Raw genomic sequence first — 26,004 nt, 5'->3', positions numbered from 1 at the left:
AATCCACCTTAATATGCAGTATGGCTGTGGCTACTCATCTAGGCAGTTTGTCCATAGTCATGCCCATATAGAATGTTATGCAGTGGTTACAGAAGAATTGATGTATAATGTAACTGCATACCTAAGGTAGCCCTACCTTCAATCAGTTAGGAAAAGCCAGTGTCAGGGCTGGAATAGGTAATGAGCACTTGTATGGACCTGGTGTTGCACCTGTAACTCCCACAGGAATATGACCCACGGGGCAGGTATTTGGAAACAGTGTACAAACTTGCAAAGGAGTCAGAAGGATTGTAGGGGAGGTTTTTTTTTATTTTAGTGCAAAACGGTATGTAGTCGAAGCCATGGTGGAGAACGGGATTTAGTTGTTTAGTCGTGAATGGTACTTATAAAGAGGATGCTTTCTTGTGGCTGATCAACAGATGTTTGGAGAGTGTTAGGTATGCATAAGCTACGTCACGGAGGACATGTTTCTGAACAGAGGCGGGCGTGTAATTTAAGTCTGCAAATACCTCAGCAAGACCTCAAACTCACTTGCAGAGGGTATATTTGTCACTGAAACTGCTGTGTTTATGGGTGAGCAGGCTGTATAGGAGGGACTTTTCAGTGTTCAATAGTTGTCAAATGTTGAAGCAGAGGTATTGGGGGTGTTTGGAAATTTTTATGCACTCTAAATAGATACATTTGTGAGTGGAGGTCAACATGCAGGAAACTGGCTCACAGAACCACATAGGGCCAGGATATCCTCACTCTGAGTCCAGATTGTAATGATATCATAAGTAAACATCAACCAGGTGTGGAATTTAAGGTTCTGTGTGGCCAGAAATGATTTCTCAAAATGGGCTATAAACCCACTGGTAGAAGTATATGCTGCAGATAATAAAAACTCTATAGGCAAGTCCGTTATGCAAATCCATCATAAAATCCTTAAAATCAAAGTATTCTGGTGGTCATGATAACATATCAGTGAATTAAACAGTGCTCATCCGAGTTGACTTCTGCCTTAACTTATTTGGTTATCAGTCTCTTGTCAGCGGAACATTTCCAGACTGGCTAAAATATGCGGAAGTTAAGCCTCTTTACAAGAAGAGGGATAAAGAGATAGGATTAAACTATCAACCAGTTTCACTTTTGCCAGCGTTTTCAAAAATATTTGAAAGGCGGTGTTCATGTGTCTCCTTAAGCATCTGACTGCAAATAATATATCGTCCAAGTCACAGGTTGGGTTTCTTAAGGGTACCGGTATAGGGAAAGCTATTTACATGTACAGTGAGAATGTACTTAATTCATTAGATAACAAATTAGAGGCTGCTGGTATTTTCTATGACCTGTCAAGAGTCTTTGACTGTGTGAATCACAGCATTCTCTTAAGTAAATTGGAATATTATGGTGTTACCGATAGTGCTACGAAATGGTTTGAGTCTTGTATATTAACAGGAAACAAAAGATATTGTTGTGAAATACCTGTGCAGGAAGCAGTCCTCATCTGATTGGGAATTAGTTGTATGTGGTGTCCCTCGAGGTTCCATCTTGGGTATGTTGCTTTGTCTGGTGTACATTAATTACCACTCATCTGTTATATTGCCAGATGCTGAGTTTGTTTTGTTTGCAGATTATACAAACATTGCAATAAGTAGAAAGTCAAGTACAAATTTATAAACAGCTGCTAATCAAATTAATAAATGGTTTAAAGCTAATTCACTGTCATTAAACTTTGAAAAGACCCACTATATTTAGTTCGGAACCTTTAAGAAATTTCATTCCAGCATCTGTATAACATATGAAGATATGCAATCGAGTAGGTTGACAGTGTTAAATTTCTGGGACTACAAATGGCTCAAATGGCTCTGAGCACTATGGGACTTAACATCGGAGGTCATCAGTCTCCTAGAACTTAGAACTACTTAAACATAACTAATCTAAGGACATCACACACATCCATGCCCGAGGCAGGATTCATACCTGCGACTGTAGCGGTCGCGCAGTTCCAGACTGAAGCGCCTGGGACTACAACTCGATAATAAATTAAGTTTGGAAGGGCATACCGTAGAGTTACTGAAGCAGCTAAACAAGTCTGTATTTGCAGTAAGAATAATGTCAGCTGTGGGAGATATAAATATAAAAAAATGTGCATACTTTGCCTACTTTCATTCTATTATGTCATATGGGATCATATTCTGGGGTAACTTGTCAAACCGAGCAAAACCTTTTGGTGTGCAAAAGCATCTAATAAAACTCATTTGTGGTGTAAATTCGAGAACATCATGTAGAAACCTGTTCAAGGAACTTTGTATTCTAACCACTGCTTCTCAGTATATTTATTCCTTAATGAAGTTTGTTGCAAGTAATGTATCTCTATTTCCAACAAATAGCTCAATACGTCGTATCAACATTAGGAATAAGAACAATCTACATAAAGACCTAAAATTACCTACCTTGGTCCAAAAATTGGTCCAGTATTCAGGCAGACACATTTTCAATAAATTGCCAGCAATAATTAAAAATCTGGTTTCAGATAAAGCACAGTTTAAACAGAGTTTGAAAACATTTTGATAGGCAACTCCTTCTACTCCATAGATGAACATATTAAGGGGCTGTTAGATCAGCTCAGGTAAAAATGTCTGTTACCTTTCAGTTTTGACAGCACTTGGTCACAACTGTAAGGAGTAGGTATTTTGTGTATGATAAATTTATTAAATATGCGCAACATGTTTCATTCTGACAGAGTATTAATTCTGTAAATATTAGCAGTTCCAGTTTACTGTAATGTATTCACCTATTTTGACACACTCTTGACAAATGATCAGGGTAGTGAGTATTATATTCAAATGTTTTATGTTTTCTTCTGTTATACTTTCTGACTTGTTCCACACCAATGAGAATCGTCGTAAGTTTTGGGTCTATGGAATGAAAATTGAATCTAATCTAATCTGTCCACAAGTTCGTTATTCTGATGTATGTATATAAAAATATTGTAAAACTTTTTACTCTATAAAAATATTGTAAAACTTTTTACTCTGCTTGGTACGATAGGCTTGCTCTTGGCTTTGATTTTCATTTACTGCAGTTGGACCTTGTTATTCACATTCAGTGTAGCCTATTTATAATGTAGGAGCCAACTGTGACCATATTTCGGTGGAACTGTCTGTCATGTTCTTGATAAATTCCTTAAGTTACAAATTTTTCCCATAATTACTTAAATGAATTTTGTGAAATTGTCTGCAGGTTATTTCCTCCACATTGGTAAGCCAAATGAAGTCAAGTTACAAATTGCTATTACATCTTACATGCTGTCAAATAACAGACAAACAGTTCATTTATCAAATGTTTGTTAACAAATAATAACTTTAAACTATGTTAACGTGCTACACCTCTCAATATAATAAGCATTGCATTGTGTACTTGTAAATATTTCAAAGAGGAACACTTATAGCATCATTAATTTTATGCCAAACATTATTTATGTCATATGTAATGCACAAGTTGGATCCAGATTACATGGAAGAAGTGTCCTAGAACAGCATTAATGTTACATTGTGGCAGCTTTTGGTAATCTATGTCTGTGATGTCTGGTAATTATTTACTGTAACACAAGCTAATTGACTATTTGTATGTTCTTCCTAATGGTGAAATGGTGTATACGGGATGCATCATAATGCTGCACGAGCACTCTTTCATGTGGCACAAATCTTCGTCAAAAAATGTATTGGTCATGCTTCATCGTTACCATGGCCTCCCATGTTCCCCGACTTGAACCCATTGAATTTTTTTTGCATGTGAGTATTTAGTGTCTTTGGTGTTTTCCAGTCCTGTTGATAGCATCAATGAACTCTGGCAATTCTTTGTGGGTGGTTGTCAGTGCATTCAGAACATGCCTGGCATTTTTAAATGTGTATGGGCATTGATGAGGTGATGTGCTGAAGCCTGCCTTTACATGAGTGGTGACTATGTAGAAAAAATGCTGTAAAGTATTTGTCCTCATATCTGCAGTTTTGATCCTCGATGACTCTTATAAGGTGTTCACATATGCAGTAATGTGGTCTCTGGGCCTTTGTTTATTAGGATTATTTGCTTGTTTCATTGTCCTCCACCTGCCCCTTTCATTTGTACCTGTTTGTCAAAGATCCTATACCATGTTACAAGGGAGTGGGAGAGGAGCCATTTGTAACGAACATTCTTACGTGTTGGGCTTCAGTTTTAATTTTTATTCAAGGTATGAAAATAAAATCTTCCGTATGACTGCATAGACTTTTCCAACATAGTGATTCAAGTATGTTTGTTGGGTTTACAGCCAGACCCTTAAATCAATTTGATGTGATATATTGACTTTTCTACTGGCCTCCATCCTCAGATACAAAGTTTAACTACTGAAAAGCCAGAGCCATTGCCTCTGTATAGGCCACAGAACACTCATGGCACGTGAACCAGAAGCCATCCGTGCTGCCTCTAAACATTGTGCGCATGTAGCACCACCATTGTCTAATGTTGGGAGAGCCATATATGACTATCAAGACAATTGCCACTAATATCAGCTGCTGACCACATCACAAGTATTGTGAAGTGATACATACAGTGCAAGCAAGAACAACTGAATGTCAGTGAGTCATCTAGAGATGAAGCAAGAAATTCTAAAGATGCAAAGTGCTGGAAATATGTAACCATAACTATTTTCAAATGAAAAGATTAGAAGACAGGGAGAGAAGGATCTATACCATATTTAATTATTCCCTCCCCCTCCTCAACCCCTTCCCCAGTAGCAAAGTGGAAAAAAAGGAGAGAGAAGGAAGGATGATAAAGGGTCACACTAACAGCTATACTTTTCTGTTATTTGCAGGTTCAATTTAGAAGAGTCATTTCTACAAGATAGTGAACTTGCATTAATGGAGGCAGACTTACTTGGAGTCATACATGATGTTAGCAACCGTTGGACATCTGGATCCCTAGATGCCAAAGTATTGCGATTACTTGAGCTATATCCCGAGAAATCGTCGTTTTTGGTTCTTAATAAGGTAAGAAGCTCATTTGAAACAAATTTCTTTCAAATTGCAATGTAATAAGACAAATTATGGAAAAAAGGTTTTACTTTCATAACTACAGAGTTGTCACTCATCCACAATGTTTTTTATACTGCACGGACTCCAGGACCACTAAACAACACTTTAAAAGAGGATCAGAAACACTGAAGTTGTTTTAAAATTCCTGTATGTCCCCCCCCCCCCTTCTATCTCTCTTTAATTTGCTAGCTGGTTATGAGTCATTGTTTGGTTACAGTCATCAAGTCATCATTTGGTTACCTGTTTATCCAAGTCATATATTAAATAGCAAAGGGGGTGAAACCTTGTATAGTGTTAAACCAGACTTAGTTTATTTAAGTGTTTTCAAAGGTAAAAATATTATGTACAGTATACCTTTTACAAGTCCGTTGTATTATGAATTTAACACAAGATTATATACAGTGTTTTTAGTTTCCACTCCAGGTTTATTTATTTATTTACACGTCACGTTCCATAGGACCAAATTGAGGAGCAAATCTCCAAGGTCATGGAACGTGTCAGTACATGAACTTACAACATAAAAGTAATAACAGATAAAAATAAATGTTCATGAACCTGAAAAAAGTCAGTCCATAAGTTTAAGTAAACACTATCAGCAATACAATAAGAATCAGCTTAATTTTTCAAGAAACTCCTTGACAGAGTAGAAGGAGTGACCCATGAGGAAACTCTTCAGTTTCGATTTGAAAGAGCGTGGATTACTGTTAAGATTTTTGAATTCGAGTGGCAGCTTATTGAAAATGGATGCAGCAGTATAGTGCACACCTTTTTGCACAAGAGTTAAGGAAGTCCAATCCAAATGCAGGTTTGATTTCTGCCGAGTATTAACCGAGTGAAAGCTGCTTATTCTTGGGAATAAACTAATACTGGTAACAAGAAACGACAGTAAGGAATATACATATTGAGGGGCCAATGTCAAAATACCCAGACTCGTGAACAGAGGTCGACAAGAGGTTCGTGAACTCACACTACTTATTGCCCAAACCGCCCGTTTCTGAGCCAAAAATATCCTTGTAAAATCGGAAGAGTTACCCCAAAGTATAATACCATACGACATAAGTGAATGAAAATAAGCAAAATAGAATAATTTATGTGTCGAAGTATCACTCACTTTTGATACCATTCGAATAGTAAAAATGGCAGTATTAAGTCTTTGAACAAGATCCTGAACGTGGGCTTTCCACGACAGCTTACAATCTATCTGAACACCTAGAAATTTGAACTGTTTAGTTTCACAAATCATATGCCCGTTCTGTGAGATTAAAATGTCAGGTTTTGTTGAATTGTGTGTTAGAAACTGTAAAAACTGAGTCTTATTGTGATTTAACGTTAGTTTATTTTCTACAAGCCATGAACTGAGGTCATGTACTGCACTATTTGAAACCAAGTCAATCTTGCACACAACATCCTTTAATATCAAGCTAGTGTCATCAGCAAACAGAAATATTTTAGAGTTACCCGTAATACTAGAGGGCATGTCATTTATATAAATAAGGAACAGGAGCGGCCCCAACACTGATCCCTGGGGCACCCCCCCCATTTGACAGTACCCCATTCAGATCCCACATCACAGCCGTTATCAACATTGTGAATAATGACCTTTTGCTGGCTGTTGCTAAAGTAGGAGGTGAACCAATTGTGAACTACTCCCCGTGTTCCGCAATGGTCCAACTTCTGTTGCAATATTTTGTGATCAACACAGTCAAATGCCTTAGTTAAATCAAAATATGCCAAGTGTTCGAAACTTTTTGTTTAGTCCACCCAGTACCTCACAGAGAAAAGAGAATATAGCATTTTCAGTTGTTAAACGACTTCTAAGGCCGAACTGTACATTTGATAGCAAATCGTGTGATATAAAATGATCAATTAACCTTACATACACAGCCTTTTCAATAACTTTTGTAAATACTGATGACATAGAAATAGGTCTAAAATTATCTACATTATCCCTTTCTCCCTTTTTATAAAGCGGCTTTACTACTGAGTAGTTTAATCGCTCAGGAAACTGACCATTCCTAAAGGAAAAATTACAAATATGGCTAAATATAGGGCTAACAATTGCAGCACAGTACTTTAATATTCTGCTAGACACTCCATCATAACCATGAGAGTCCGTAGTCTTCAGTGACTTAATTATTGACTCAATCTCCCTCTTGTCTGTATCATAGAGGAGTATTATAGACATCAGTCTCAGAAAGGCATTTGCCAAGAAAGTTATATGATTTCCTGTAGAAACTAAATTTTTACTTAATTCACCAGTAATGCTCAGAAAATGATTGTTAAATACTGTACATATATCTGATTTATCAGTAACAGAAATATTTTTACTGTGAACTGACTGTATATCGTCGACCTTGTGCTGCTGACCAGACACTTCCTTCACAACTGACCATATGGTTTTAATTTTATCCTGTGAATTTGCTACTCTATTTGCATACCACATACTCTTTGCCTTGCTAATAACTGTTTTAAGCACCTTACAATACTGTTTGTAATGGGCTACTGTAGCTTGATTGTGACTACTTCTAACATTTTGATATAATTTCTGCTTTGTTCTAAATGATATCCGTATCCCACTAGTCAACCATCCGGGCTGTCCATTACTGTTAGTACCCCGTTTAGAATGTTCTAATGGAAAGCAACTCTCAAAGAGCATGAGAAATGTGTTATGGAAAGCATTGTATTTATCATCTATATTATCGGCACTATAAACATCTTGCCACTCTTGTTCCTTGACAAGATTTAAAAAACTTTCTATTGCTGTTGGATTAACTTTCCTACATAGTTTGTAATTAAATATGACATTGGTTTGAGTACAAAAGCCTTTTAGTGTTAAAATTTGTGCATCATGGTCTGAAAGGCCATTCACGCTTTTACTAACAGAATGCCCATCTAGTGCAAGAATAAATAAATTATTGGGTGAACCCACTCTTGAGCAAGCAACATAGAGTTGCCTACGAGGGAGACATTGCAATCTTACTCCATAGACTGCCACTGTGTTTTCCTGATTGCAATCGAGAATGCAACAAGCGAGGTGCCTCAGTGGTAAGCACACTGGATTTGCATTCGAGAGGACAATGGTTCAAATCTGTGACCGGCCATCCTGGTGTAGGTTTTCCGTGGTCCAAATGGCTTTGAGCACTATGGGACTTAACTTCTGAGGTCATCAGCCCCTAGAACTTAGAACTACTTAAATCTAACCAACCTAAGGACATCACACACATCCATGCCCGAGGCAGGATTCGAACCTGCGACCGTAGCGCGATAGTGCCTAGAACCACTCGGCCACTCCGGCCGGTGGTTTTCCATGATTTCATTAAATCGCTTCAGGCAAATGCCGGAATGGACCCTTTGAAAGGGCACGGCCAACTTCCTTCCCCATCCTTCCCTAATCTGATAGGACTGATGACCTTGCTATTTGGTTTCTGCCCCCAAATCAACCAACCATAACGAGAATGCAGGCCTTCTTAGAAAAATCCACCAGAATTAATTACATGTGTCCAATAAAGAATTTCAATACCTTTTCCTAGTTATTAAGATATATATACTGAATCTGGTTGAAATTTCTCTAGGCTGTTCAGAGTATTCCCTATATGTCACCCCTCTTTCTTTCCTCTACCCCCGTCCCTGTCCATAGAAATGCTATGAGTATATAGTGTTTCTTTCCAGATAGTAAGTTGTATGTGTACAAAGTTTGATAAAATCGTTGGAAGTGTACCTGAGGTTTGCTTTACATGTCAGGTTTTTTTTTAATTTTTTATTTATTTTACCTCAATGTGTTACATGTCAGTGGGACTGTAAGCATTTGTAGTGTTGTAGAAACTTTTCCACACCATGTTCAGGAATGGTAATTCGGCACCTTGGATCATTCTGCATATTGTAAATGAACACACGTGGTGTTATACTTGGAGGCCACCAGCCATTCTTCACAATGAAGTGGCGTGCTTAGGATGTTGTTCTGCAGAGGACGAGCCATATCAGATTTAGAAAACTTATCTGAAGAACTCTGCTATCTCTTTACTATATTCCTGCAAAATGGGTATTCCGAACAGGAGATTTGGCATGGGTTATGTCTGGTGCATGTCAGACAATGTGAAGAGCTAGAAGAAAGTGAAGAACAGGAGGAATGATTGTCTTGACTTATGTCAGTAGTGTAACTTCAAAAACAGTGAGATTACTGAAGAAACATGAAGTGAAATGCAGCTTCCATCTACCAACAAAACTTGCAAAAGTATTAGACTTGAAAAAGGACACTCTTAGTTTGAGAAGGCCAAGCATTTACGACATTCTCTGTGACTATGGAAAGTCATACATTGGACAGACTTGTCACACTGTGGAAGATAGATGCATTGAACATTGACGACACACGTCTGGAACAATCAGAAAAGTCTACCATTACTGAACATTATCTCAGTGCAGGGCACAACTTTGACTACAGAGGTACTAAAATTCTCTCATTGATGTCTTCATACTTGGACAGTGTAATGAAACAAGCATTTGATTCACAACTCGGCAGTGATTGAGGCTTCCAGCTTAGCACATCATGCTAATACTGGTGATGGCAACAGCAGAGAGACTGGCTCACATGGTTGCGTATCTTGACTTATGGCTACTGACAGAAGCTGCTGGGGTGGCCTGGTGGCAGGGCACAAGAGAAATTACAGCCTTTGGGTGTGTGTGTGTGTGTGTGTGTGTGTGTGTGTGTGTGTGTGAGTCCTCTCCTCTACCTATCAGAAATACTTTGCTGTTGGCTACCAAATATGGCACCATCACACCTGTGCATTTTCCTTTTACACTGGTAGATATAGGAGGCGGCTGTGTTCATTGTATGTGAAGATGTTGGGTCAGTTGTGGCAGTGAAGTATTGTGAGGATTTGACAACGATGCCTGAAGTTTCACCCAAGAATCTTTTGTACGAAATAGAAGTTATAGCTAAACACACACACACACACACACACACACACACACACACACACACACACACACACATGCCTCTACATGGTGCTGGCTGGACAAACAGTGACAGTGCTGCATTTCAGCTGTTGGAGGTGGTTGTTGTGAGGGCTATGTTGGGTTAGATAGGTAGAACGAGAGAGGTGTGAGGTTGGTGGCTCACAGTTCAGAGGGAGACAGGCAGTTTGTTGACTAGGAATGTGGGAAGGACGGTTGGTAGGTACATGGGCTTGACACGTGATACACAGTTGTTGGAGCTGGTGTTGAGTGTTGCATTCCGAAGGTAATGTTGGGATATGAATAGGAGGGGGTGGCAGGATGGAGGAAAAAGAAACTGTTGGATGGAAGGCATGGGGACAGTGTGTTACCTGAGTTTGAGGCCAGTATGGTTATGGAAGTGAAGGATGTATTGCGAGGATAACTAGAATAACTCCCATCTGCATAGTTTGGAGAAGCTAGTAATGGAGGCAAGGATCCGGATGGCCCAGACTGTGAAGCAGCCATTGAAATTGAGCATGTTGTGCTCAGCTGCATGTTGTGCCACTGGGTGGTCAACTTTGTCGTCGGCATCAGTTTGGTGGTGGCCATTCATCCTGGCGAACAGCTGGTTGGTAATCATACTGATATAAAAATCGGTGCAGTGTTTGCAGCAGAGTTGGTATGTGACACGGCTGCTTTCACAGGTGGCCCAGCTTCTGAGGAGGTAGGATAGGAGTAGAAAGTGCTGGGTTAGTGGACTGGGCAGGTCTCGCACCTTGGTCTACCACTGGAGCGTGATCCCTGTGGCAAGGGGTTGGGAATAGGAGTGGCATAGGGATGGACAAGTATGTTGGTAGACTGGGTAGGTGCCAGAACATGACATAGGAGGGGTGAGAAGGATCTTGAGTGGGGTGAGAAGGATCTTGAGTAGGATGTCCCTCATTTCAGAGTATGATGGAAAATAATCAAAGCCTGATGAAGGACCTTCAGGCACCACATCCAAGTTTTGCCATGTTGGAATTGTCAATGACAGACTCTCTTTCTGTCAGTCCCTACAGTGGAAACATTTCTTTGCCTACAATCCCTCCGACCTAAACCAACCTGATCCCAATATGGGACCTTTCCTCTTTCCATTCATATTATCATCCAGCTGTATCCTCCCCCTCTCCCACCTAACTACCCCCCAGTCACCTTCCAGGAATCAATTACCTCCAACTTGGTCTCATCATCCTTTTCCAGGTGCCATCCTAAGAACACTAACCTTTTAGCCGAAGAAAGACCAGTGATGCATGACTTCACAACAGATCCTGGTCTAATCATCTTCCCTGCAGACAAAGGCTCCACCACTGTCATGAATCATAAAGACTTCCTGACATAAGGCCTCTGCCAACTGTCTGACTCCTCCATCTACAAGCTCTGCCATAGTGATCCTCTCCCAGATGTCCAACATAATCTCCAGTCCCTACTGAAATCCATATGGTTTTCCCAAAACCTCTGCCCCAAGTCCACCTCCCTGCTGACCTCAGTGATGCCCTGCATACCCATCTTCTACATGATCCTCAAAATCCACAAACCCAACAACCCTGGATGCCCCATTGTAGTTGTCTGTTGTGCTCCAGCTGAACGAATTTTTGAGCACCACCTCTAACCAGTTGACCAAAACCTCATCTCTCATATCTAAGATGTGATTGAGAGATTTATACCAAATAAATTAGCAAATGATGGAGCTGATCCCCTGTGGTACACAAAACAGGTCGGAACACTGTTGCAGAAACAACAAAAATAGCATGCCAAATTTAAACAAATGCGAAATCTCCAAGATTGGCAGTCTTTTACAGTAACTCAAAATTTAGTGCAGATTTCAGTGCAAGATACTTATAATAGTTTCCACAATGAAAATTTGTCTCAAAACCTCGCAGAAAATCCAAAGAGATTGTGGTTGCATGTAAAATATGCTAGCGGCAAGACACAGTCAGTGTCCTCTCTGTGCGATAGGAATGGAAATACTGTCAACAACAGTGCTGAAAAAGCAGAGCTGCTAAATACAAACTTCCAAAATTCCTTCACAAAAGAAGATAAAGTAAATATTCCAGAATTCAAATCAAGAACAGCTGGCAACATGAGTAACGTAGAAGTAAATATCCTCGGAGTAGAGAATCAACTTAAATCACTTAATAAAAGCAAGTCTTCCGGTCCAGACTGTCTACCAATTAGTTTCCTTTCAGACTACGCTGATGCAATAATTCCATGCTTAACAATCATATACAACAGCTCCCTCAATGTAAGATCCGTACCCAAAGACTGGAAAGCTGCATGTCACCCCAATATTCAAGAAAGGTCGTAGGAGTAATCCACACTAAATTACAGGCTCTTATCATTAATGTCAATATGCAGCAGGATTTTGGAACTTATATTGTGTTTGAACATTATGAATTACCTTGAAGAGAATGGTCTATTGACACACAGTCGACACAGATTTAGAAAACATTGTTCTCGTGAAACACAACTAGCTCTTTACTCAGACAAAGTGTTGAGTGGTGTTGCCAAAGAATTTCAGATTGATTCCATATTTCTAGATTTCCAGAAGGCCTTTGACACTGTACCAAACAAGTGGATTGTAGTGCAATTGCCTTCTATGGAATATATCGTCTCAGTCATGTGACTTGATTTTTGACTTCCCATCAGAGACATCACAGTTTGTAGCAATTCACGGAAAGTTATTGAGCAAAACAGAAGTGAATTCTGGCATCCCCCAAGGGACTGTTATAGTCCCTCTGCTGTTCCTTATGTATATAAATGATTTAGGAGACAATCTGAGCAGCTGTCTTAGGTTGTTTGCGGATGATGCTGTTGTTTATTATCTTGTAAAGTCATCAGAAGATCAAAACAAATTGCAATATCCATTAGACAAGATATATCTATGATTTGAAAATTGTCAGTTGACCCTAAATAATGAAAAGTGTGAGGTCATTCACATGAGTACTGAAAGCAATCCATTAAACTTCTATTACATGATAAATCAAATCTAAAGACCGTAAATTGAACTAAATGCCTAGGAATTACACTTACAAACAACTTAAATTGGAAAGAATGCATAGAAAATGTTGTGGGGAATGCAAACCAAAGACTGCATTTTATTGGCATAACAATTATAAAATGTAACAGAGACTGCCTACACTATGCTTATCTGTCCTTTTTTGGAGTACTGCTGTGTGGTCTGGGATCCTTATCAGATAGGATTAATAGACCAAATCGAGAATGTTCAGAGAATAGAAGCACGTTTAGTATATCACGAAATAGGGGAGAGTGTGTCACTGATGTGATACACAATTTGAAATGCGCATCATTAAAACAAAGACGTTTTTCGCTGTGGTGGAATCTTCTCATGAAATTTCAATTACCAGCTTTCTTCTCTGAAGGCGAAAATATTTTGTTGACACCAGCCTACATGGGGAGAAACAATTGTCAGAATAAAATAAGGGAAATCAGAGCTCTCACAGAAAGATATAGGTGTTCATTTTTTCTGCATACTGTTCGGGATTGAAATAATGCAGAATTATTGTGAAGGTCATTCGATGAACCCTCTGTCAGGCAATTGCAGAGTACCCATGTAGATGTAGCTGAAAGACACCCTATCCTCATTCCTTCAAAACCTCAATACGTTCTCTTCCATCCACTTCACCAGGTCCTCCTGAACCCAACATTCCGCCTTCCTGGATGGCTCCTTCTACACCTCTGCCCACACTAATCATCAACAGTACCTACATTTCAACAGCTGCCACTCCTTCCTCACCAAAAAATCCCTCTTATGCAGCCTAGCCACCCATGGATGACATATCTACATTGATGAGAACTTCCTTGCCCAGTATGATAACCATCAACAGTACCTACATTTTGTTTGCTGCCAGCTCTTCCATGCCAAAAAATCCCTCTGATGCAGCCTAGTCACTGATGGATGACATATCTACAGTGATGAGAACTTCCTTGCCCAGTATGCTGAAGGTCTCATGAAGGGCTTCACAGACAGACACTTCCACTCCGAAACTAACCCACAAACAATTTCCCATGCCATATTTGCACACACCTCCAGTCCTCCCACCACCCGCAAGAATCAACTACAAAGGTGTGCCTCCCTCATCACCAAATATCACTCTGAACTGGAAAAATTGAACCATGTCATTTCACCAGGGCTCTGATTATCTCTCATCACACTCTGAAATGAGGAACACCCCAACCCAGATCCTCCGTACCCCACTGATGTGGTGTTACATCGCCTACCCAATCTACACAGCATTCTAGTACACCCCTATGCAACTCCCATTTCCAACCCATTGCCACAGGGATCGTAACCCTGTGGTAGACCAAGGTGAAAGACGTGCCCAAGCCACTCACCTAGCATTTCCGACTCCAGTCCTGTCACAGGCTTATACTACCCCATCAAAAGCTGGACCAACTGTGAAAGCATCAATGTCACATACCACGAAACACTTCACAGTGTTTTATGTCAGTATGACCACCAGCCAGCTGTCCACCAGTATGAACAGCCACCACCAAACTGTCGCTGAGAACAAAGTTTACTACCCAGTGGCACAACGTGCAGCTGAGTGCAAGATGGTCAATTTCAGTGGCTGCTTCACAACCTGGGCCATTCGGATCCTCCACTCCACCACCAGATTCTCTGAACTATGCAAATGGGAGTTATCCTTGCAGCACTTCCTTCATTCCTGTAATCGTCCTGGCCTCAGTCTCCAGTAACCCACTATCTCTAGCCCACCACCAAACAGTTTCCCCTTTCCCTGTCCTGTCACCTCCTCACCATTCACTTCCCCCACATCAGTTTCAGCATGCACCACTCCTCACTGGATCTGACAGTTGTGCATCACATGTGTAGCCCATGTACCTGCCACCCCTCCCTCTGCAACCCTAGTCGGAAAACTGGCTGCCTCCCTCTGAGCCATCCATCCCCAATCCCTCTCCCTGCATCACACCTCTCTCTCCCTCTTCCCACCCACCTGACACAATCCCCATCAAAATGTAGCCCACCAGTCAAAATGCAGCACTGGCACTGTTCTTCCAGCCAGCATCATGTCTAGCTCAAAAAAGGATTACTCTGAAAGCTAGCAAGTTTTCTTTCTTTAGTGTCTGCCTCTTGGCAACGCAACATTTCTATTTTTTGGTGAGTGGTCTCAGTTAATCCAAAATCACTTACATTGTAGCAGAACTTTCCTATAACATTAATTTGTAGAAGTTCCCTATTTTTATATTTCTTCTTGTACCAGTCACAGGATATATGTAGCCATATAAGCACCAAAGACTGTTTTGTTCTGAATATGTGTTTACATATCTGAATTTGGTTTGTCCATTGTGGCCTGTATAATATCCCTCACAGCAGTTACAATATGTTTCGGATATTTCAAAGTTTGAAAATATGTTATATTTGTTTACAGTTTTGTATCTAAACTTCACCAACATCATGTTATTTGTTTGAAATGCATGTCTTACATCAGCTTTCGTAATAGACTTATCATTTTTTGTGATATATTTCTTTTGTTTTTTGTTATAACGGTTTTTACATTTTAGTTATTTGACATGCAGTTACTTTAAGTCTTATATAACTGTTTTTCACATTTTTATGAATTAGTTACATGATTACATACAAATCTGTTAGTGTGATAACATGTCATGCAAATACTCAGGATAGTTCAATTTAACCCAGATGTAAAACCTATGGCTGCATTAAAATTATGCAACTTTATTCCCTTTCTAGGGGAAAAAGATAATGATTTCAATGACATTTTGGGGCCTTGCAGTTCTAAATAACTGCTTTTTGAACAACAAGAAATAGAATTAGCATTTTTAGAGAAAAAGGCTTAATGTCATGTTGTGTTGAATAAAATATTCATTTATATGTTTTCTTTTTTGTTTTTAGGCCTCCTTTTTTTACTGTCACCATTATACAAGTAAGACTGGTTATATACCATATTTTGTGACTAATGAAAGTCTTATTTAGATCATATATGTTTCACTTTATTTCAAAGCATCTTCAGTGGGCACTGTAACAATTTTGTTTTGTTTCAGATTTGTTTGTCAAAACCATAAGGAATTGTCATGTTTTCCACTACTATTGTTAAACAGTATTAGATTACAATTGTTACTCATGTTTTCTTGCTTCCTACTTCATTCTTATGAGCTTCCACACATAAGTGCTCAATTTTTAGAACATTTCATGGTGGCTTTCTTGTCAGAAGTGTTTGCAAATGCCATATTTCCATGCTCTTTTATGTCCTTTTTGTCTTATTTGAAATGTTCTTTTGGTCTGTCCTAAGTATAGCGCATCACAGCAGTTACACTTAAGTTGATAAAAGCCAGATTTTTTTTGTTTCACTTAAGTTGATAAAAGCCAGATTTTTTAAATGTATGCCAGTGTTATCTTCCTACCTTAAACTTTCTGTATTGATACTACTTTGGTAAACTCTTTCTATGCGTTGTTTCTTAAAGACATTACCAATTCTACATGTTAGCTTGTTTCCATATGTGTGTGTGTACCAGCCTGGCTGTTAAGGTTTTGTGCTGTGCCTTATTGTGTTTTAGTGATGTTAGTTTTGTGTGTGGGGGGGGGGGGGGGGTGCGCATGCGCTGAGTGTTGTGGGTCCCTGAATTTTAGTTATGTTTTGCGTTACTTATTTAGCTCATTTTATTTTTATGTCTTTCTGGATTTTCTTAATTTATTTTGTAACTAGAGATTCTTTTTACCCATTGTTATTTGTTGTCTGATTTGTTATGTCCAGCTCTTTAAACTGTGGTGCTCTGTTTAATCTGTGGAGTATGTATCTGAGAGCTGCTTGTTTGGGACTGTGGGTGGTTTGACGACTGATGTAATGTGTCTGTTCTGGTATTTTTCCTCTAAATACTGAGTGAACATCGGTTATTTTTCTTTGTCACAGATATGTTTAGGTAGGTGATTTGCCCTGCTTGTTCTTTCTCTAGAGTGAATTTTATGTTTTTGTTTAGTGTGAATATCTTTGTGTATCTGTTCTGTTTTCGTTTCTGGTTCATCTACCAAGCATACGGTGTCATCTGTGTACCTACACCACTGCATTAAATTGAAATTTCTAAGTACTGTTTTCTGAAATATGCTTTCTTCTGTTTTGTTCATGAAGATATTTGCTAACTTTCCTGCAATGGAGGATCCCATTGGCAATTCTTCCTGTTGTAAGTAGTCTTCTTTGTTAAATTAAAAACAGTTTTTGTCAGTAATAAGTTGTAAAAATGAGCTTATCTCTGAGATAGTTACAGTTGATTGTTAGTATTTAGTTCGTGTTCTATTATCTTGATTGTTTCTTTGAATAAATCAATTGATCTCAGCGTAGCTTTATCCAGAACACATGTGTTTTTGATGTGGTTTATTAGTTCTTTTGTGGGGTAAAACTGATTTTTATTTTTCTGTTCAGCATCTGAGGTTTTTGTAGGAGCATAGCTTTGCATAACTGTGATGTTACAAATGTTTGTAACATCTAATGTTGAAGTGTGCTGTCAGTAGTCTTTCTGAAACTGGTTCCCATTCCATAAGGCTCCTTTTTGTTTCTTTAGATTAAATCTCTAACTGCAGATGATTTTCTGATTTTCCTGTCCAAAATCACAGGTCATTATCATTCGATAATTAGAATGATTGGGATGATAGAATTATAGGTATGTAGCAAGAAAACCAGAAACTTACTTAAGAGTTGATTTTTAACTAGCATTTAACTTAAATATAATGTGGGAAACATGAAAATTGCATTCAGTTTTATAAAAGTAGAATAAACTTAATGATAAATTTTCTGAGTGTTTTATTTGTTAAAGCACGGTTCCATACACAAGTCTGGGGTTATGTATACAAAATTGTTGCCATAAGAAGTAAGTACCTGTATGTTAGCAAGACTAGGGAATGCAAAAAATGTGACTCCCAATGTTTCAGGCAGGAAAATAGCGACCTCCATATTCCAGAACAACAGTAAAAGATTGATGGGAAAGTAGCAGCCTACAATGTTTCAGAGCAACAAGAAAGTATTGAGTGGGAAAATCTTGACTTCCACCCAAACAGAGCAAAAATTACATCAAACATGATAATTGCAAGCCCTGGGACATTGTCTGGAAAGAGTTGAATACACACCTCCATGTCACCCGCAGCTGATGAGTTAACAAAAGTGCAACCCCATTTCTGTGCTCAGTATGGAAAATCCAGGATGGAATGTAATATTTCACCTTGTGGTTGGACTTACAACCCCACCAAGTCCAAGAATGTCCAACCCGTAGCTCAACATCTCCTTTGTAATCTGTTTTAGCCTGCTAGGTTCTAGAAATCTGTTTTTGTTTTTCTTTGTGTGACAAAAGTCATCAGCTTGTGAGTCCTTCCAGATATCTTTTTCTGCAGTTTCTTTAATCAGGTAACATCAAAAGAAGCACTTTACATGGTAGGACTGATAGAAGAGAAGGTCCAGTGCAGACTGGAGCATTGCATCAAAGGATCATTGATCATAGCGTGTAGGCTTTCACGGCCGGCGTCTTCAGTAATTAAAACTTCCGGGCTAAGAGGCCGTGGTCCAATAGTAGAAATACTTCTCCCTGACGTTTCATTGCCAGCTGCGGGCAACATCATCTGAGGTGAGTCTACGACTGGCTGCTAGGCCGTGGAGGTCCTGTTTATATGGAGCGCGTAGAGGGCGCCACCACTCGTCACGTGTTGTCAACAGTAAAACTATCTCTGGCTGGCGTCATTACTCTCGATCGAAGGTAATCGATTGTCACATCTTTGGTACAGAGTCGATCGCCATATCTTATCTAGCTTCAAGCCTTCTTCTTTCCTGTTAAAATTATTGTGGTGTTTAAAAATCTCTACAGCCTCTCTATACATATGTGCATAATAATAATTATAATAATAATATTAAACACCACAATAATTTTAACAGGAAAGAAGAAGGCTTGAAGCTAGATAAGATATGGCTAACGACTCTGTACCAAAGATGTGACAATCGATTACCTTCGATCGAGAGTAATGACGCCAGCCAGAGATAGTTTTACTGTTGACAACACGTGACGAGTGGTGGCGCCCTCTATGCGCTCTATATAAACAGGACCTCCACGGCCTAGCAGCCAGTCGTAGACTCACCTCAGAGAATGTTGCCCGCAGCTGGCAACGAAACGTCTGGGAGAAGTGTTTCTACTATTGGACCACGGCCTCTTAGCCCGGAAGTTTTAATTACTAAAGGATCATTGAGTCGCACAAGTGTGTTACAGAGATGCTCAACAAACTTAAGTGGCAGATGCTGCAAGAGACATACAGCTCGTGAAATGAAGACAGTGAGAAAGTTGGAGAAATTAGAGCTAATGCAGAAGCTTACCGACAGTAATTCTTCCCATATGCCAATCGCAAATGGAACAGAGAAGGTGGGATCAGAAGTACTCTCCACCACACGTCATCAGGGGACTTGCAGAGTATTGGTGTAATTGTGTCTAGACAACATGGAAACAAAAATATATTCAGTGTCTATGAAGTGCAATGTTCAAAAAATTGAGCACCTATGTGTGGAAGAACACTATGAAAGAAGGAGGACACAAAAAAGTCACGAGTAATAATTATAATGTAAATACTTTTTCAAGGTAGTAATGTAAAACATGAGAACTGTTGATGATCTTGACAAACAAATTTGTAAGAAAACCAAATTGTTACAGTGACTGCTGAAGATGCTTTGAAATAAAGTTACGAAAACCTATATCACTCATACTAGTAAAATGTTCATTCTTTGCTGTGTTCTTCACAGGATATGTAGACATTGTTGATGTGCTTTTTACATATACACATATGTTTTACTTATTCAGATGTCGCATGTGCTGTAGAATGCTTGGTGTCATTTGAATTGGGACATATGTGTTATCTTTTCTGTTTTTGCTAGGTGCTGGGGAAAATTGTTTATCTGCACTAGATGGGATTGTGGATCATCTCGATAATTCAAAATCTTGAATAATCCAGAAAGTCAAAACACCTGAATTTTGTACACTTACGTAATCATTAAGTTTTCTTTGAGATAGATTCATATGTTGTTTATGTGCAACATGATCATGTAGGTGTTTCACTAGCAATAGTTCATCTGCAGTAGTTTCCACCTGGCATTCCAAATAAACTTATTTTGCCCAACTGCATGGTTGTCTCTGTGTGTGTTATAATATCTTCAGACTGAGCACCAGCCTTGTAAACTAATCCATCACCACTATCACTGTTGTCTGCAGAAGAACAAACAGTGATAATTTCTTCATCATAAATCATACTGTAGCCAGCATAATTGTCATTTTGCAGCCTGTCATTTACTTTGTAACACCTGTGTCTGAGCAGTCTGTAAACTTTACTTTTTACAAATGATTCAGCATCAAATAACAGTTTTCCTTGCTCCATTGTATGCAGTGCGTCTACCTTTTGGTCCACAGAGACTACCAACTTCTTCCTTTTTGATGTCATTTCACTGTCACAATAAAGGTGAGTAAAGAGTGCTTTAGAACTCAGTGTCTACTTGCTAACCGACACCTTGCTAGGCTCAGTTTATGGGAATTGGCTGAATTTAAATTTAATGATTGTTGTCATAGACTGCTGCTGCTTTTACATCTAGAGTGTGTAACAGGCCCTTTTATTTATTTTATTGTTCCCGCTCGTTCGGGATCTGAATAGCAGCCCAAATTTAGATAATTGATTAATGTGACCGTGTACCTAATGGGCTGGCAATCGGATTGGACTGCTCAGGGGATGTTACATTCCGTATTGTCCTTCGCAAATACTGTAATAAGTACTGTTTAGTGGTAAGAAGGACACAACACAGTTTCACAAACAAGATCTATATTATTAGCAAAAGCACAAAATAAGGAGACAGCCACTGCCTTCGTCAATACACTGTAAATGACGGCTAATCTCAGCACAGGTTTCTTTAGTTATTCTTAATCGTTACACGCAACATCCAATCACTGTAATCCAAGTAATGCCGGCGCGGTAGACGCGGGAGTTCAATAACGGCACTTAATATCACTGAAATCACTCTATAATTAAACCTTCTCACTTTCTCGTATAATACTAACACAAAGGGGTTAAACCCCGGCGATGGCCACTCCCTTTGCCAGTAATTTACATTAATTCAACTGCTGGCTTCTGCACAGCTCTGCCCGCCTCGCGGGAACCTACCACACCCTGACTCGGCACTCTCCACCCTGCTCTCCGCCCAGTTCTTCCCGCCTCGCGGGAATCTACCCAAGCCGCACTCGGCACTCTGGTGAATCCCCTCTAGCTCTCGCGACCTGCACACACACTATTCGATAGTTGCCCTGTCGACCTGTGTGAGCGCAAACTTAGTAGTAAAGGCCTGCGGACCCCTTACATCCCCGCCCTCAAAAACTTCTTTTGAACCGCAGGTGAAAAAGAATCGGCAAGGGATTTAAAAACATGGTTACATTTGAACAGTACATACAATACAAATAATTAATGAATTTACAATTGTTAAAATAGTCCTGGACTCCGGTAGTGGGCTGCCTCCACAATAATTTACAAAAGGTTATTACATCACATAAATGGCATTGTTCAAAATTACAATTTTTCCTTTCAACCAGCAATAGTCCTCTCTAATCCAATATCAAATGAAAACACACAACATATATTCAAAAATTATTATCTAAACACAGAATATATGAATTCTACACTACCATTTAGCTATTACAGGTTTTATATCCATCCTTAGATAGTCTTTGACATGAAATATGCAACTCTAATTGTAATACATCACAAAGCACAAATGTAAATAAACCCTTCCCTCTTTCAAATGTCCATTTTACAGCTAATTGTTCTAATCATGTCCTACACACTACTTCAAGGAGCTTAGACACTCTCAGTTCATACATTTGCCCTAATCGAGTTCCTCTTCCTCATCTTGGTTATTTCGGTTCTCGTGTGAGTAGTACCTTTTTATGTTTTCCACATGCTCTTTACCATGCACTCTCTTTGTCCGTGCATATTCCAACTCCACAGTGTTAGGATGACCAATTTTTATAATTCTGTATGGTCCTTTATAAACATGGTTAAACTTATGTATTTCAGAGTTTATTTTCTTTGATCTAGCATGAACCTTTACTGATACCAGATCTCCCACTCGGTAAGTTATTGGTTTCACTAGTTTGTTGTGTCTTTCCTGTCTTTTCCTAGCCTTCTCCTTCATACTTAATTCCACCAGCTCCAATTTCCTTTCCCAGGTCAATGAACTTCCTGGTGGGTAGACTACCAACTCACGAAAAATACTATCGGGTTCCTGATTGAGCAACACTTCACATGGTGCAAACCCTGTAGAATCATGTGGGAGGTGATTCCTAACCCGCTCAAATTCTTCCAGATATTCTTTCCATGAACCATGCTTCCTATGACAGTAGGTTCGGCATAAACGGTTCAATTCCTTCATTGTTCGTTCCGCTGGGTTAGAAGCTGGCCTATACCTAGAAATGGCAATTTGCTCTATTCCGTGCTCGCTTAGCATTTCTGTCCATTCCTTTGACCTGAACTGTGACCCATTGTCACTCAATATTCGTTTAGGTATACACACCTTTTGAAAATAGTCTTTCTCGAATTGGTTAATGATGGCTCTACTAGTAGCTTTCTTCAACGGGTAAAATTTTATGTACTTGGAAACCAATTCTTCTGCTACTAAGATTTGTGTGTAATTCCCTCGTGAGGCAGGAAGTGGCCCAAATAGATCCACTGCAACTATGTCCTTAATTGCTGTTGGTACAATTGGATGCATATATCCTTTGTGCTGTACTGTGGTTGTCTTAGATTTCTGACAGGTGTCACATGTACTCAGTATTTTACGTATACGCCTTCCCATGTTGTTGAAAGCACAATCCAACTTCAACTTTTCCAGACACTTCTTCGGTCCATAATGCGCATTGCTATAGTGCGTATACCAAATTAATTTTTCTACCACATGCTCAGGCACACAGAGTTTTCAGTTCTCCTCACTCTCCTTGTTTCTTTTATAAAGTATCCCATTGTGAATATAATAAAATGTGCGAATTCTTTCCTCTCCTGCACACCTGTATTTGTTTTTAATTGTCTTTAATTTCTCGTCCTCGTTCTGTTCCCTACGCACATTCCTTAGGAACTTCCTTATGAATTCTTCATACTGTACTCCCTTCATCAGGTTAATTCTAACCCCTTCTCCTTCCGGCCTGTCCACCAACATTCCTCTTGAGTCAGCTGGTAATCTTGACAAAGCATCAGGTATTATATGTGTTGCTCCTGGTTCGTAAATTATCTCGAAGTCATAGTCTTGTAATGCTAGGGCCCATCGCGTTAGTCTGCTATGCCTCAATTTGCTTGTAGTCAGAAATGTAAGGGCCTTGTGGTCAGTCACGACTTTCACATGCCTCCCGGCCAAATAATACCGGAAACGTTTAAATCCCCACACAATTGCCAATGCTTCCCTTTCAGTAATCGAATATTTTCTCTCCCAAGCATTTAAACTTCTGCTACCGAACGCTGTTGTTCTCACACTCTCACCATTTCCGCTCCTCTCTATTTGGTACAAATGTATTCCTAGTCCATAGTCAGAGCTGTCTGCCCCTAAATAAAACTCCTTGGAAAAATCTGGGTGGTACAATATATCTGCATTATATAGTGCTTCCTTAATATTCTCAAACTCGGTTTGGCACTCTGCACTCCAATGCCACGCATCCTCGTCTTGGTCAATTCCCTCATATTCGGGGCATTAAGCATAGGTCCTTTGACAAACTTTCTATAAAACTCGCAAACCCCAAAGAATGCTCGCAACTGTTTCTTACTATGGGGAGCCGGAAAATTTTTAATAGCCTCCATTTTACTAGGATCAGGATAGATACCCTCCTCGGTTATTATATGGCCCAGAAATTTTATCTTTGATTTGCCAAATTCCGACTTGTCCAGGTTTACAGTTACCCCTGCGGTTTCAAAAGCTGCCAAGATTGCATCCAGTCTATCCAAATGTTCTTCCCATGATTCGCTTGCTATCAAAAGGTCATCCACGTAGACAGTGACTTTCTTAAGTAACTCCTCGCCTAGTATCTTATCCATTGCTCTTATAAACTCAGACACTGACACATTAAGTCCAAATGGCAACACCCTAAATTGATAGCATCTTCCTCCATAAGTAAATGCTGTATACTGGCGAGACTCTGTGGCCAACGGTATCTGCCAGTACCCAGCAGTCAAATCGATACTACTAAGCACCTTTGCTCCTCGGAATTTTTGAATCAGTTCTTCTATAGTTTCTGGTTTGTCCCTCTCCGGTTCGATGATTTTGTTCACCGTCCGGGCATCCAAAACTATCCTTACTTTTCCATCCTTCTTATCAACCACAAATAGGGGGTTGTTGTATTGACTATTGGCCCGCTGTATAACCCCAAGGCCCATCATCCTCTGTATTTCTTCATCTACTGCTCTTCGTTTCGCCTGGGGAATGGGATACTGTTTTATATTGAACGGTTTATGGTTCTTTATCTTTAACTTACACTCCACTCCTTGCATGATACCTGGCCGTTGAGAAAATACTTTACAATGCCTGTATAATACTGTAGCTAATTTCTTCTTAGTCCTCTCATCTAGTTGCGTCATCTCCTCCAATTTTTTTCTGATCTTGTCCTCTTTATGTCTATCCTCTCGTGCTAGTCCCTCAAGGTATATCAACACTTCTGCTCCTGGTTCCTCTTCCCCATATCCCGTGGTGGGTTCCTCTTCGTGACATAAATTTATTCTTCTGAATTCTTCCTTTTCTTCGATTGCACTCCCCTCAGCAAATTTCAACCTCTTTTCTTCGCCCTTTCTTCCTTTGACTTTGATAGTACCTTCATCAAAACTCACTACTGCATCAACTTCATTCAACCAATCTATCCCTAAAATAATCGATGTATTCAATCCAGCCACTACCAAAAACGTTGCTTCGTATTCTTCTCCCTCTATTTCGAATGTAATTAACACTTGTTCTTTTATAGGTTTACTCTTTGCACCCAATGCGTTCACAATTCTCACTCCACTCACTGGGAAACTAGGCAAGTTAACATTCGCTTTTAGTATCTGTTCATATAACCTTTTGGATATTGCACATGCTTCACTTCCTGTATACACTAATGCCTCGATATTCAGTCCACATAATTTGATCCCTATCATGGGTAACCTGGGTTCTTTGGGAATCCCACTTCTTTCCTCCAGTAGATCTTCTCTGAGGTCTCCACCATCATCGTGTCTTAGTAGGTTTATTCTGGTCCTCGTAGTTCTCACTCCCGATCGGACCTCATCTGGAGTGTCATTCAGTTTTCCGGTCTCTCCTCCTCTTCTATATGCACCGTGTCATTCAGTCGCCTATCCCATCTTCTCTCATGATCTCTTGGTTCTTCATTCCTTCTCCAATCATTTCTCCATTGACGTTCACCACCCTGGTTCCTGTATCTATGACTGCCACCTCTTCCTCTATAATTAGACGAATTACCGAAATGATTCCTTGGGTCATTACCTCCCCCTCGGTTTTGATCATTAGGTTGATTGTGTCCCTGTGATCGAACAGATTCCAACTGTTCCAGTATCTCCATCAAGGCCTCCCTATTTTTAATTAGGCTCCCAGATACAGTTTCTTGCATTCTCTGATTCAATCTTCTTTTTATCGCAGATATCATTACGTTATCACTCAGGGGTTGTTCCAAGGTCTCGTTCAATTCCCACAAGTGTTCGGCAAACTCTCTCAATGTTCCCCTCCATGTACTAAGTGATTTGCGATGGAGTAGGTCCTCAATTGCTGCACATTGATGACTTGTGGACCAGTATTTCTTCAAGAATTCCTCTTCAAACTGGTCATAACTAGTAGTCCCTTCCTTCTTCCTGACTCCCCAAGTGAAGGCCTCACCTTCCATTCTATCTATTGCAAATTGAATCTTGTCTGAGTCCTTAAGATGTGCTGGGAAAACTCCTTTTAGCCATTTCATAAATATCATT

The 26,004-nt window shown here is 39.6% G+C and overlaps 1 protein-coding gene across 1 annotated transcript in view; it reads left to right on the top strand.

The window, feature by feature from the left end:
* Nucleotides 1-26,004, top strand: part of LOC126238990 (GTPase Era, mitochondrial) — a 48,937-nt gene that overhangs the window by 5,972 nt on the left and 16,961 nt on the right. The window contains exon 3 of the mRNA XM_049947826.1: nucleotides 4,832-5,006. Within this exon, the coding sequence (XP_049803783.1) occupies nucleotides 4,832-5,006 (175 nt within the window). The remainder of the gene's footprint in view (nucleotides 1-4,831; nucleotides 5,007-26,004) is intronic.

The sequence above is a fragment of the Schistocerca nitens genome, chromosome 1 (genome assembly GCF_023898315.1).
Source record: "Schistocerca nitens isolate TAMUIC-IGC-003100 chromosome 1, iqSchNite1.1, whole genome shotgun sequence".
In the NCBI taxonomy this organism is placed as follows: Eukaryota; Metazoa; Arthropoda; class Insecta; order Orthoptera; family Acrididae; genus Schistocerca; species Schistocerca nitens.
Note: the sequence above shows the minus strand (reverse complement) of the source record. Positions and strands in the feature narration are given on the sequence as shown.